The sequence below is a fragment of the Vulpes vulpes genome, chromosome 14 (assembly GCF_048418805.1).
Source record: "Vulpes vulpes isolate BD-2025 chromosome 14, VulVul3, whole genome shotgun sequence".
NCBI classification, from domain to species: Eukaryota; Metazoa; Chordata; class Mammalia; order Carnivora; family Canidae; genus Vulpes; species Vulpes vulpes.
The window spans coordinates 30,253,575-30,269,116 of record NC_132793.1 but is presented as its reverse complement, the minus strand read 5'-3'; the positions used below and the strand labels follow the sequence as shown (position 1 = coordinate 30,269,116).

The window sequence follows — 15,542 nt, the reverse complement described above, 5'->3', positions numbered from 1 at the left end:
CTTATCAGAGAAACAAGTCATGTTCAAACATTTCTAAACTTCATTTACAAGTCAGTGGTACCATTTTGAAAATTAAATCATGATGTAAGGAACTTTTCCTTTCTGATGATCCCAGTTTGTTAACTTTTAACCTTTCCTATGTTAAATTTGGATTTAACAAGTCATTTGCAATTAATTTAGAAATTCATAAATTCAGCTCCTTTAAAATGATCCTAGCCCATTTTTTAACATAACTTAAGCTCTCTAGCACCTTTCCAAGGGGGGCTCTTCTGTTCTTAGGCAGAGATCCCTCAAGACACACCAGATTCGGGGATCCCTGGGTGGCGCAGCGGTTCGGCGCCTGCCTTTGGCCCAGGGCGCAATCCTGGAGACCCGGGATCGAATCCCACATCGGGCTCCCGGTGCATGGAGCCTGCTTCTCCCTCTGCCTGTGTCTCTGCCTCTCTCTCTCTCTCTGTGACTATCATAAATAAATAATTTAAAAAAAAATTAAAAAAAAAAAAAAACATTTTAAAATTAAAAAAAAAAAAGACACACCAGATTCATCAGAACCTTAGGAGGAACACAGGAATTGGGTCTGAACAAGACACCCACCACCAACCACAATCTTACACAATACTGTATAATAGAATCTGCTGCCTATGATAGGGTTATGAATAGATCACTACAAAAACACAAAAGGAGGGCATCTTAACTTCCTAGCAATGATACTATTTTATAATGAATCATGTAATAGTCTGTTATCTATTTCTCTGCCCCAGTAAATATTTGTCTATTCTGTTTACTGTATCCCAAACAGTGCAGTGCCTTTGGTACTTAATAAATGTCTGTTGGGTAAATCAAAGAATGGTGTCCCTAGTAGGAAGTTATTAGATATGCATAAAAGTAAAAAAATCAAGAAACAACACAAGAAAGGTATTTAGAAACATGGAAATAAACATCAAAATAGTGAGCTAAAAGAGATAGGGCAGGGCAGCCCGGGTGGCACAGCGGTTTGGTGCCGCCTGCAGCCTGGGGTGTGATCCTGGAGACCCAGGATCGAGTCCCACATCGGGCTCCCTGCGTGGAGCCTGCTTCTCCCTCTGCCTCTCTCTCTCTGTGTCTATGAATAAATAAATAAAAGTTTTAAAAGTAAATAAATAAATAAATAAAAAATAAAAAAGAGATAGGGCAGGGACACCTGGGTGGCTCAGTTGGTTAAGCATCTGCCTTTCACTGGGGTCATGATTCCAGGGTCCTGGGATTGAGCCCTGCATCAGGCTCCCTGCTCAGCAAGGAGTCTGCTTCTCCCTCTCCCTCTGCCCCTCGTACTTGCTTGTGTTATCTCTCTCTCTCAAATAAATACATAAAATATTAAAAAATAAATAAATAAAAGAAAGGGTAGAGGGCTGATTTTTTTGTTACTAATTTTGTAGAACTATATATGACTTTGAAATTTGTGCATATGAAAAAAAATTGTGCATATGTAATTTTGATAAAAATATAAACTAAAATTAGGGGGAATGCTATGAGTTACCTAATAGAAATTATAAGGTCTTGAATCAAAATAATGACAATAGAGCTAGAGAGAGTGTTATGGATGGTTGTAATATTTGGGAGGTGAAAATGAACAGAATTGGGTGACCAGATTTTTTTTTTAATTTATTTATTTATTCATTCAGAGAGAGCGAGAGAGAGGCAGAGACACAGGCAGAGGGAGAAGCAGGCTCCATGCAGGAAGCCCAATGTGGGACTCAATCCGGGTCTCCAGGATCAAATCCCGGGCTGCAGGCGGCGCCAAACCGCTGCGCCACCAGGGCTGCCCTGGTGACCAGATTTTAATGATGGACAGGAAAAGATGTGCTTAGAATTTTTCCTGGACTTCTGGTTTAGGGAGCTGGGTAGCAGTCTAGAGATAGAAAATGGATAGGAAAGTTTGGGGTGGAAAGATGATAAATTCCATTTTAGATATGAGAGGACTGAGTTTTCTGTGTAACAGTCAAAATATTTAGTATACAGTTGGATAAATAGGTCTCAAGCTTATAAGAAGTCTGGTCTGGAAATAGGGGGTCTTGTAATGAGGTTGAGGTCGAGGTCAGGTGAGTCCTAGAGAGAATGTGTATAGTGAAATAAAATGGTTTCCAGGGAAACGTTGATATTTAAGAGAAGCCCAAAGAAGAGACTCAGAGGGGACAGCAGAAGATAGGAAGAAAATCATGAAACAGTACCCCACAAGTAGGGTTTCAGTGGATTGAATCAGTTATGTCAACTGCTCCCAGGGATGTCCAGTAAGAGAAGAATTGAAAAGTTCCCATTACATTTGATAATTAGATTTGCATCTATAATTTTAGTTAGAAAAGTTTCAGTAGCATGGATATAGGGGTGATGAAAGGTGGGCTGTAATGGGGCAAAGCCTGACCAGCAGGTGAAAATGGATACAAGAAATATGACCTCCTCTCTAAGGAATCTTGGCTGAGAAAAAATGAGGTTGGGTAGAGTAGGGGTGTGGTATGCTGTAGAATCAAGGGAGTATTTTGGTCTTTGTTTTAAGAGATTTGGGCATATTTGTAAATAGATATAATATTAAGGAGAATGAGCTAGTTGTGGAGGATTTGTGAGAAGGAATGAACCGTGGAGGTGAGAAGAGACCCACATAAAAGTTATAGTGGTATTAGGTCTAAGCAGGAGAGTACCTTCTTAAGACAGAGATGAAAATAATTGTAGTAGACAATATATGTGTACAGGTCTTCCTCAGCTTATGATGGGATTACATCCCAATAAACTCGTGATAAATTGAGAATATCATAAGTCAAAAATGCATTTAGTATATCTAACCTACTGAATACTATAACTTAGCCTAGCCTACCTTAAACATGCTCAGAACACTTAAGGTAGCTTACAATTAGGCAAAATCATCTAACACAAAGCCTATTTTATAATAAAGTGTTGAATATCTCATGTAATTTATTGAATACTGTACTGAAAGGGAAAACTGAAAAAGGTTGTATATGCACAGAATGGTTGTAAACAAATGGCTTGTTTACCCTCATGATTGTGTGGCTGACTGGGAACTGCGGCTGCTACCACTGCCCAGCATCCCAAGAGAGCATCAGACAGCATATTGCTAACCTGGAAAAAGATCAAAATTCTAAGTAAGGTTTTTACGGAATACATACGACTTTTGTACCATCTAAAAGTTGAAAAATGCTAACCATATTAAGTCAAGGACTTGGTAGTATGTGGGGCTGGGAGCCAGAGCTTGCATATCTGATAGACTCTTTCCTTCACTCTAAAGTAGTTGAAAATGTCATGGAAGGAGGTGGTAGGATAAAGCTTGAAGACAGTGGCAAGTGTTTGAATGACTACTACATGGAAGCCTGAGATACTGAGTGTGAATAGGTGGAATCAGAGGACAATGTGGAGAGTCTAAGCTGAGAGTGATGACCACAGATTTATTGTGGCCATAACCTACATGGTTTTATCATTTTCACCAGCTTTCAGCATTGTTAATCACACCCTCTTAGATACTTCTTTAGAAATCGATATTTATTCAGCACTTACTGTGCTTTAGACCCTGTGCTCTGCATTGCAGTTGAACCAGGTAATTTTATTATCTTTATTTTACAGAAGTTAAATAATTATCTTACAATCACACACATAAAAGTTGGTTAAAGCTGAAACTCAGACCAATTTGGGTCTGACCCCAGAGTATGTGCTCTTAACCTTAAAAAATTATTTTTATCAGGCTTCATTTCAAAATAACCATTTCAGAATTTCATAATCACTCTTACAAGACAGATTTGCATATTGGGGGTATTCTAAAACTGGTTTCTTTGTTTTAATTTTGAACCTGGAATTTTTTAGTGAAGACAGCACCTATTTTGCTTTTCTTTTAAATACTGGATAACAAACTACATAAGAAAAAAATATTATTCCCCATTCTCGCCTCCTTCACCAAATAAGTCACAACCTCTATTATTAGTATGTTCCCTGGAAGGAATAGCAAAAAGATAGGTGTTAGATGCATAGCAAATACAACATAAATATTAGGTAATTAATGGGACTTGGAGTAAAGGAATGATCAGAACGGTGAAGTTAATTTAAGTAGGATTTCCTAGAAGGGATAAATTATAAACTATGGATTAAAGAAAAAGGTGAGCACAAATTGGCCCATGCTGTGACTAGAAGTAATGATGCTTTGGAAAAATATGTAGATCCAATTAAAAGAGTCAAATAAGCAAAATAAATACAGATCAAGCCTCATTTTAATGAACTCTGATGGGATTCATTTTATTCCTTTACATAAAAATGAACTGCATGCTTTTCTTGGAAAATAAGCAGACCAAAAAAAAAAAAAAAAAAAAAAAAAAGCAGTAAGGATTATAGATGATTTGAACTACACGATTAATAAATTTGACCTAATTAAGAGAAATTTTAGTTTTAAAATTATATATTACACAGGGGCACCTGGGTGGCTCAGTAGTAAAGTGTCTGCCTTTGGCTTAGATTGTGATCCCAGGGTCCTGGGATCGAGTTCCACATCAGGCTCCCAGTCTCTGCCTCTCTCTGTGTGTCTCTCATGAATAAATGAATAAAATCTTTTTAAAAATTATATATTACACAAAGACTGAAAACCAATTACATGTTTTCCTTTAATAGAGCTGTAAAAAAACAATTAAATCCAAAGGAAAGTAGAGGAAGAAAATTAAAAAGCAAAGTACAGAAATCAGTGGACTAGAAAACAAATGTATAATAAAATCATTGAAGCCAAAAGCTGATTCTTTGGAAAGATTAACAAAATTAATGAATCTCCAGAAAGATTGTTCAAGAAAAGGAGGAGAAAAAAACCTAAATTACTAGTATCAGAAATAAGGGGCCCCTGGCTGGCTCAGTCAGTAAAGTGTGTGAGTCTTGATCTCAGAGTTGTGAGTTCAGTCCCCTCATAGAAAATAGAGATTACTTAAAAATAAAATCTTTAGGGGATCCCTGGGTGACTCAGCAGTTTGGCGCCTGCCTTTGGCCAGGGACATGATCCCAGGGTCCCAGGATCAGGTCCCACGTCAGGCTTCCTGCATGGAGCCTGCTTCTCCCTCTGCCTATGTCTCTGCCTCTCTCTCTCTCTCTCTGTGTCTCATGAATAAATAAATAAAACCTTTAAAAAAATAAAATAATAAAATAAAATCTTTAAAAAAGTAAATGAAAAAGAGGACTGTATACAAATCCTACAGATAAGATCAAAATGGATATTATGAACAACTTTATGCCAATAATTTTGAATTTTTAGTTGAATTGGACTTTTTCCTAGAAAAAATATAATACATCAAACTGACACAAGAAATAGCATTTATGAAAACCAACAACTAACGTCTTACTCAATGGTGAAAGACTGAAAGCTTTCCCCGTAAGAGCAGTAATAAGACAAAGATGCCTGTTTTCACCACGGCTATTCAGCATTGCACTAGGAGTTCTGGCTAGAGTAGTTAGGCAAGAAAAAGAAATAGAAGGCCTATAATTGGAAAGAAGGAAGCAAAACTATCTCTTTTTGTAGATAACATGATTCTATTTAGTATTCCAAATCCCATAGAACCCACACACCAAAAAAACTAGACCTAACATATTAAGCAAACTTTCACAGTACAAAATCAACACACAAAAATCAGTTTGTTTCTATACACCAGCAAGGAATGATCTGAAAAGAAAATAAAAGAAACAATCCCATTTACAATAGCATCCAAAAGAATAAAATTCCTAGGAATAAAATTAACCAAGGAAGAACGAGACTTGTACATTGAAAACTACAAAACACTGCTGAAAAAAATTAAAGACTTAAATAAATGGAAAAGTGTTCTATATGTTCATGGATTAGAAAACTTAATATTATTAAGATGGCAATATTTCTCTAGGCAACCTACAGATCCAGTATACTTCCTCTCAAAATTCCAGTAGCCTTTTATGTGGAAATAGAACTGACCCTCAATTGGTTTGGAACTGCAATGGCCCCTGAATAGCCACAACAGTATTGAAAAAGAGAAAAGAGGAAGACTCACACTTTTCAATTTCAAAACTTACTACAAAGCTATAGTGATCAAAACATTATGGTACTGGCATAAGAATAGACATTTAAAAAAATGAAATGGATTTGAGAGTCCGTAAATAAACCCAAACAGCTATGGCAAATTAACTTTTGTCATGGGGAAAGAATAGTCTCTTTAACAAATGATGGGACAACTGAGTAATACATGCAAAAGAATGAAGCTGAACTCCTGCCTCACATCCTATATAAAAATCAACTCAGGGACGCCTGGATGGCTCAGCCGTTGAGCGTCGGCCTTCAGCTCAGGATGTGATCCTGGAGGCCCGGGATCGAGTCCCACATCAGTCTCCCTGCAGGGAGCCTGCTTCTCCCTCTGCCTGTGTCTCTGCCTCTCTCTCTCTCTCATGAATAAATAAATAAAATCTTTTTTAAAAAATCAACTCAAAAATATATCAACGACCTAAATATTAAATTTTTTTTTAATTTTTTATTTATTTATGATAGTCACAGAGAGAGAGAGAGAGGCAGAGACACAGGCGGAGGGAGAAGCAGGCTCCATGCACCGGGAGCCTGATGTGGGATTCGATCCCGGGTCTCCAGGATCGCGCCCTGGGCCAAAGGCAGGCGCCAAACCGCTGCGCCACCCAGGGATCCCTCAACGACCTAAATATTAGAGCTAAAACTATAAAACTCTTGGAAAGGTAAGTCCTGGAGCACCTGGGTGGCTCAGTGGTTGAGCATCTGCCTTTGGCTCAGGTCGTGATCTCAGGGTCCTGGGATGGAGTCCTTCATCACGCTCCTTGCAGGAAGCCTACTTCTCCCTCTGCCTATGTCTCTGCCTCTCTTTGTGTGTCTCTCATGAATAAATAAATTAAATCTTTAAAAAAAGAAAACAGGTAAGTCCTAATGACCTCAGATTGGCAATGACTTAGATTTGACATCAAAAGCACAAGCAACAAAAGAAAAATAGATAAGATTTACAAATATTAAAAACACTTATGCATCAAATAATGTTATCAAGAAAGTAAAAATGAAGGGAGCACCTGGGTGGTTCAGTTGTGTCTGACTCTTGATTTCAGCTCAGGTCATGAATTCAGGGTCATGAGATTGAGCCCCATATCGACTCTGCTCAGCATGGAGTCTACTTGAGATTCTCTTCTTCCTCTGCCCCAATTCTAGCACATTCTCTCTCAAATCTTTAAAAAAAAAAGTAAAAAGATAACCGACAGAAGAGAAAAATATTTCCAATTCATATGTCTTTTTAAAATATTTTATTTATTTATGTATTTATTTATTTGACAGAGAGTGAGCACAAACAAGGGAGCAAGAAAGGGAGAAGCAGGTACCCCACTAAGCAGGAAGCCCAGTGTGGGGCTTGATCCCAGGGTCCTGGAATCATGAATAGAAGGCAGACACTTAATTGACTGAGCCACCCAGGAGCCCCTCCAATTCATATATCTGATAAGACTTTAATAAGCAATATATTTTTTGAAAATTTTTACAATTCGTCGACAAAAAGACAACTGAATTTTTAAAAAGACAAAGGACTTAAATAAATAACTATTTCCCCCAAAGAAGATATACCAATAGCCAACAAGTACATAGAAAGATCAACATCCTTGGTCATTAAGGAAATGCAAATTAAAACCATTACGAGATAACCACTTCACAACTTTCAGGATGTTGTAATCAGAAACATGGAAAATTATAAGTGTTCTTCATAGAAATTGTGTAGAGAGAAATTAAAGAAGATCTTATAAATAGAGGAATATATTATGTTCATAGGTTGGAAACTGTCTTCCAAAGATGTCAGTTCTTCCATAGCTGATCTATAAATTCTATATACAACCTCAGTTAATTATCCCAACAGATTTTTTTGTGGAGACTGACTACCTCATGAAATTTATATGGAAGTGCAGAGGATCAAGAATAGCCAATACAGTAGTTAAGAGCAGAGCGTGACTTACACTACCAGACCCGAGATTTGTTTCAAAGCCCTACTACTTAAAACAGAATGCTATTCACCTAGGACCCAGGACTTGGTTTCTAAATACTATTCTCCAATAAAAGGAGCCAATATTCTTTTGAAGAAGTAGTTTTCCACAACTGGGGCACGGAAAATACAAAATGAGCCTGGAACACCTTTTCGTACCAGTAACCAAAGACATGCATGGAAACAGATGAGGGCATGTTGAAAGGACACAGGAGTCAACCTGATGGAGCTTCTAAAGGCCAAACCTAGATCAGTTTGAGCAATAAAACAAATGTGACCATATTGAATTATAACCCATAGACTAAAACAAATACAGGGATAATACTGATAAAAATAAATGAGGAAGAAAGGACATCTCTTCTACACAGAAGAATTCCAATAAATGTACAAGGAATTAGGAAACTGTAAAACCACCACCATGCAAACACTACAGTTCTTGTTACAAGTAAGATGGGTGCTAAAGTCAGTGGGCAAAAGATTGAGCAAAAAAAAATAGGATATTTGCATAGTTTCAGCATCTCCCCACAAGATGCTGATCTGTCACAAAGAGAAAAATAGTAACTTTTTACGGTGGAGAGACCCAATAGACACCAGCATAACCAGTTGATCGTGGTTAGTGTGTCAAAATCTTGAAAGTCAAGGGAAAACTAAAGAATTGTCAGAGATTGGAGGAAGCTAAAGATACATAAATACATGAAAGGTAGGATCTTGGATAATAAAATAGGAAAAGGACATTAATGGGAAAACAAACTGGTGAAATTCAAATGAAGTCTCCTATTTAATATTATGACAGTATTAATGATATATCCGTATTAATTTCCTGGTTTTGATCATTGTACAATGGTTGTGTAAGATGTGAACATTGGTAAAGCTGGGAGGAAAATATAGATGAATTCTATTTTTTTGCAGCTTTTCTTTAAGTTCAAAATTATTTCAGAATAAAAGTTAAGAGAAAAATTAATGTGGCAATGATACCGGTGCATTCATTTCCCAGGGCTGCTGTAATTAAGGACCACAAAACCAAGTGGCTTAAAAATAACAACTTTCATGTCACAGTTCTGGAGTCTAGAAATTTGAAATCAAGGTGTCAACAGGCCTTGCTCCCCCCTCCTCACCTCTTCCTAGTTTTTAGTAGTTACCAGAAATCTTTGATGTTCTTTGACTGGTACCTTTATGATTTCAGTTTGTCTCTGTCTTTACCTGGCCTTCTTCTCTGTGTCTCTGTGTGTTTTCTCCTCTTCTTCTAAAGGCACCAGTTGTATTTGATTTAGGGTCTCCCCTAACCCCAGTAAGACCTCATTTTAACTACTCTACAAATACTCTATTTCCTTTGGGAAAAAAATTTTTATTTATTCATGAGAGACACAGAGAGAGGCAGAGACATAGGCAGAAGGAGAAGCAGGCTCCCCATGGGGAGCCCGATGCAGGACTCGATTCCAGAACCCTGGGATCATGACCTGAGCCAAAGGCAGATGCTCAACCACTGAGGCTCTAGCAGACATGAATTTTTCATACTATTCAACTCAGTATACAAGAATAGGCAAATAGACCGATGGAACAGAATAGAAACTTTAGAAACAGGCCCACATATTGGATCTGATTTACAACAGATGTACCACTGCTATGCAGTAGGGAAAATAAAGTCTTCAATAAATGAATCAAGTGAAAATCTGCATGTGGATAAAAAGAATCTTGACGCCTTCCTCACATCATATATAAAGAATAATTTCAGATGGATCATAAGTAATTATAGTTGGATACCTAAATGGGAGAAGTAAAATAACAAATTGTTTTCATAATATACATGAGAGAATATCTTCCTAACCAAGGGGTAGGCAAAGATTTCTTCAACTGGACACAAAAAGAACTGACATTATTGGGAAGAGTTTATAAATTAGTTTGAACTTAAATTTAAATTAAAAGCTTCTGTTCATCAAAAGATACCATCAAGAGGCAGCCCGGGTGGCTCAGCGGTTTGGCGCTGCCTTCCGCCCAGGGTGTGATCCTGGAGACCTGGGATCGAGTCCCACATCGGGCTCCCTGCATGGAGCCTACTCCTCCCTCTGCCTGTGTCTCTGCCTCTCTCTCTGTCTCTCTCTCTCTCTCTCTGTCTCTGTCTCTCTGTGTTTCTCATGAAGAAATAAATAAAATCTAAAAAAAGAAAAAAGAAAAGAAAAAGATACCATCAAGAGAATGAAAATGCAAGCAGGAGTTGGAGATAATTGTAGTACATAGACCTAACAGAAGACTTATATCTAAAATATATAAAGAACTACAAATCATTAAGAAAAAGGTAACTAATTTTTTAAAGACAGGCATTTTATAAAGGAAGTTATCCAAATGGACAAGAAGTATATAAAAGGGTTCTAAACATCATTTGGGAAATTCAAATTAAAACAAATGAGATACCACTGAATAACTTACCAGATTGGCTAAAGTTTTTTAACTGATCCTACCAAATAGTGGCAAAGATGTGAAACAGCTAGAGCTCTTGTGCATTACATCTAAGAGTAGGTAGGAATCAGTACAAGCATTTTAACTAGCAGTTCTACATACTAGGTATGTACTCGACTGAATTGAGTCTATATGTCCACTAAAAGATATGTAGAATTTATGTAGCAGCTTTATAATAGCCCCAGACTGGAAGTAACCTAAATATTCATCAACAGTGGAATGGATAGTCTTATATTCATATATTGGAATACTATATGTCAAAGAAACTACTGCAACCATGTGTATGGATTTCACAAGTAATTGTTAGCTAAAAGAAGTCAACACAAAAAGTATATATCAAGGGGCAGCCCCAGTGGCGCAGCGGTTTGGCGCCGCCTGCAGCCTGGGGTGTGATCCTGGAGACCGGGATCGAGTCCTGCATCAGGTTCCCTGCATGGAGCCTGCTTCTCCCTCAGCCTGTGTCTCTGCCTCTCTCTCTCTCTGTGTGTCTATGAATAAATAAATAAAATCTTAAAAAAAAAAAGTATATATCAAATGATACATTTATGTGAAGTGTACAACAGATGTACCACTGCTATGCAATCCATCTAGGATCCCCTAGATGGATGTTATACTTAATTTTTTCATTAAAAAAGTGATATATTGGGCAGCCCAGGTGGCTCAGCAGTTTAGCGCCGCCTTCAGTCTGGGGCATAATCCTGGAGACCTGGGATCGAGTCCTGAGTTGGGCTCCCTGCATGGAGCCTGCTTCTTCTCCCTCTGTCTGTATCTCTGTCTCTGTGTGTGTGTGTGTGTGTGTGTGTGTGTGTGTGTGTGTGTGTCTCATGGGTAAATAAATAAAAATAATAAAATATTTTTTTAAAAAGTGATACATTAAATATTATTGAAATAAATAGACTATCACCAATATAAATAGAATTGAGGCTTCTTCATTAAAATATTTGTTGTGTTGGGGATCCCTGGGTGGCTCTGCAGTTTGGCGCCTGCCTTTGGCCCAGGGTGTGATCCTGGAGTCCCGGCATGGAGCCTGCTTCTCCCTCCTCCTGTGTCTCTCTCTCTCTCTCTCTCTATGTCTATCATAAATAGATGAATCTTTAAAAAGATTTTTAAAAATATATTTGTTGTGTTAAGATTTTGTTTTAATGAGATTTCACTTAACATTTGGATAACATAACATTTTATGGTTCATTGGCTACTTTCTCATAACATGGTGGACAGATATGTCATTTGGGTGTTTTTCAGGATAAAGATTTTGGATTTTAAACTGTAAATGATATAAATTTCAAAAATCTGTTTAAGAATTTTATCAAATTGTTACATTGGAAACCTCAATATTGCATTGCTCATTTCTGTCTTTTAGGCTAAGACATCAAGCTCATAAAGAATTTTATGCCTACAAACAGGTAAGAAATTTATTTCAGATTGGCTTTGATAGGTTTTTTTTGTTTTTTTAATCAAAAAATGAGAACTTAGATTTCCACTCATATTTTAAACTGGAACTGGATTTACTTGTGTTCATTTTAGCATTTCACTTCCAGTTTGCAAAACAAAATAAATCAACTTCACTTTAAGTATTTTCTATCTTAAGTGTTTGAAGTTATATATATATATGTATAGTTATATAGTTATAAATGTATAATTGATATATATATATATATATATATATATATATATATATATATATATATATAGTTCAGATGATATAATAATATAACAACAGAGAACTTTAGACAACATTGCCAAAAGGAAATGTTATGGCTTATAGTCCTTAAAGTTACTGTTAATCTAATGGAGTTCAGAGATTTCACTAAATGAATTTTTTACCTCTTCCATTAGAAGACATGTCAGTTCCACAGAGGTGACCAGTTGCATTATAGTGATCTCATCTCCTCCTTTCTACTAATGTTACCTCACATCATACCACCAGAAGTCAAACTACTGTGTCATTGCTGTTAACCCCTACTCTTTGTACTATCATTCCTTTGCTGATTTGTTCTTTAAGGGAATAAACTTAGCTTTTCCTGATGGCCAAGTAAAATTTGTTTTTTCTTCCATGTGTCATCATCCATGAATGTTTTACCACTGACACCAAACAGTGGGCCTAGGTGTTCCTTAATCTTCTTTTGGCCTAAAGTATGAAATTATTTTTATTGTCCTTAGTTGTTCTTTTGTTTTTGTTTTTGTTTTTGTTTTTATTTTTTTTGCTTTCTGGTTTTTGGGGTTTTGTTTTTGTTTTCTTCTTGTGGGGTCGTGGAGCAAGCTTTAGTTTATTTGAGTTTTTAACCTTGCTGACACTGATGCTATAGGACCACGTCACCATTTTAGGATTATGTATCTCTGTCTATCTCTTGTTTGTGCCTCTTTGAAATCTGAGCTCATTATCAAGTCTCTTAGATGTCCACACTGATGTTCATAGGTAACCCCATGCTCTTCCCCATAGGTCTCATGTGGGATTCATACAAAGTTGAATGTCTTGGTTTTCTAAATGAATGAATCCTTTTGTTTCAATATTATCATAAACTTGACAACCTATAAGATATTTGTATGTAAGCTAACTAGAAAATAAAATTGGCATTGGTGGTCATTTAACAAGTGAAATTGACTGATAGAATTAATAGAGTAACAAGACAGTAAAAGTGGTCTTTAAAACATACTGATTTGGAAATTAAGTAAATCCTTGGATAGCTGGATATAGCTTTTGTTTGTGATTTCTGAAAATGTGATTTTCCTTGAAAACCATTTTTGATTCAGGAATATAAGATACTCAAAACTGGGAGATTTTCCCCAAATTTCACTTGCCTACTTTTTCACTTTAAGAATGGCATATAGTTCTAATAAGCTCAAATTTTTTCTTTTCCTTTTATTTTTTTTAAGGATTTTATTTTTTTAAGCAATTGGTATACCCAACATGAGGCTCACACTCACAACCCCGAGATCAAGAGTCACATGCTCTACAAACTGAGCTAGCCAGGCACCCCTGGAAATTTTCCTTCTAAAAAATGATCTACTGCCCTCTTATCACTTGTCATTTTTTTAAATTGGTATCTAGGCACCACAAAATCAGGTTAGGGACACCTGGGCGAATTTTAACTTCATTTACATAACTCTGGGTAGAGCTAAAATTTTCTAAGGATAATGATGTATAAAAATAAGCAAAACTGGGATCCCTGGGTGGCGCAGCGGTTTGGCACCTGCCTTTGGCCCAGGGCGCGATCCTGGAGACCCGGGATCGAGTCCCACATTGGGCTCCTGGTGCATGGAGCCTGCTTCTCCCTCTGCCTGTGTCTCTGCCTCTCTCTCTCTCTGTGACTATCATAAGTAAATAAAATTTTTTTAAAAAATTTTAAAAAAAGCAAAACTTCCAAGATTAAGCTTGACCTTATTTTTTTAATATTTTATAAATTAATAATCAGTTCCCATCCGCCAGTACTATGTCTTAGTGAATCATGAGGATCAATCTCATTTATTTTCCTCCTAAATTAGCACTTAGTCCAAATAAGCATATCTTGTTTATGTCTTTTCCTGAATTTTAATCTATACTCAAAAGTGTTTTAAAATTGCTTTGCAGGAGAACATTGCTCACTGCTCAAAATTTTTTAAAAATGTTGCTTAAAAATATATAGCTACAATGTTCTATCTCAATATAAGAGAAATTTGACTGGGAGGAGAAATGAGCTACATATACACAAAAGGAAAATGTATATGAGTATAAAGAGAAAATTTTAAACTATAGATTTAAATGGGTATAACATACTTTTTTGTCTTACAGGTTATATTAAAAGAGAAAGTAAAAGAGCTGAATTTACATGAGGTAAGTTGCCTATAAGTATTTTAATCTTGAACTGTTATCTAATAGAAGTAGTATGCTGTGGTATGCTTAACCATCTTTATTTTCAGAAGTTAAAAAATGTTAGGCTTATTTTGATCAACTTGCTAAAATATTTGAGAGTGAGGTCCATAAAAATCAATTGTGAGATGAATCTCAATCATGAGAAGATTTCTAATAGAGATGGTGCTAATATAAGATTTCATCGCAGTAGGGATGCTGTGTGCTGTCCCTGATATGAGTAGGAAATAGATATAAATTAGGTTTTCTACTCAAGACGAATTTGCACTAATTTCACTCTTGAAAATGTTCCTAATAATCTTTTGTATAAATGGTACAAAAGAGGTAGTGATTGCTTCATGGGGGTGGGGTTTCGGGGAGATGAGGCAAGAGGATAGAATAAAGAAGAACCTAAGAGGAGATATGATTCCTTGGGATTGCCTACTAATGTAGTAGCATGGTTGGTTTCCAGGTGTTCATTATGTTATGATGCTTTGTAACATGAATACAAAAGTGTGGGTCTATCCTGCTGTGTGCTTTCAGACACATGCCTGGAAGAATTTCCATTTTACTCCTTGTATTTCTGACTATAATTGTTGAGAATTTTTAATTTTAGGGTCCTTTTCTCTTCCATCCTCTGAGTTTTTGAATTGGTTTGTAAAACAAGGACTTGGAAAGCTGCACATTACATTATCTATTTTATATAACTCTGGGGCAGCTACATTGCAGTCTCTTCAAAGAGAGTTAATTTGTGAAATTATTTGAATAATAATAAAATAATAGTTTATATTATTGTAAAATATTTTGAAAATGTCTACTGCTCCTTTGTTCTTTTTGCATATTTTTTTTTTTTATCAAAGAGTTGGTTACAGTGTTTTAGACCTAACCTTGGGTTAAACCCAAGCATCAATTACTGTTTGATTTTTAAATTTTCCCAAATTAACATAATGTAATAGAGGATGATCTCTTTTCTACTTGGGGTCTCATTGAGGACCATAAATACAAAGATGACATTCTGACAAATGTTATCAATATTAAAGAACCAGGTTCCTCATGAGCAGAAGTCTTCCTTATTGGTTTGATCCACTAGTTTAGAATGGGTCTTTATCTGAATGAGTACATTGTGTTGCATCATTATGTATCAGAGTTAGCATCCCATCTGTACCCACCCATTCCAATTTTGCTGAGTCTGACCAGCTACTGATCCCCTCCCCCATTATTTGACACTGGTAACTAGGAAAACCTAACTTTGCTCG

The 15,542-nt window shown here is 36.4% G+C and overlaps 1 protein-coding gene across 2 annotated transcripts in view; it reads left to right on the top strand.

The window, feature by feature from the left end:
- Positions 1-15,542, top strand: part of RNF24 (ring finger protein 24) — an 80,077-nt gene that overhangs the window by 46,848 nt on the left and 17,687 nt on the right. For both annotated transcript variants that reach the window (XM_026012333.2, XM_072736275.1), the window contains 2 exons: positions 11,821-11,863; positions 14,230-14,271. In XM_026012333.2, the coding sequence (XP_025868118.1) occupies positions 11,821-11,863; positions 14,230-14,271 (85 nt within the window). The remainder of the gene's footprint in view (positions 1-11,820; positions 11,864-14,229; positions 14,272-15,542) is intronic.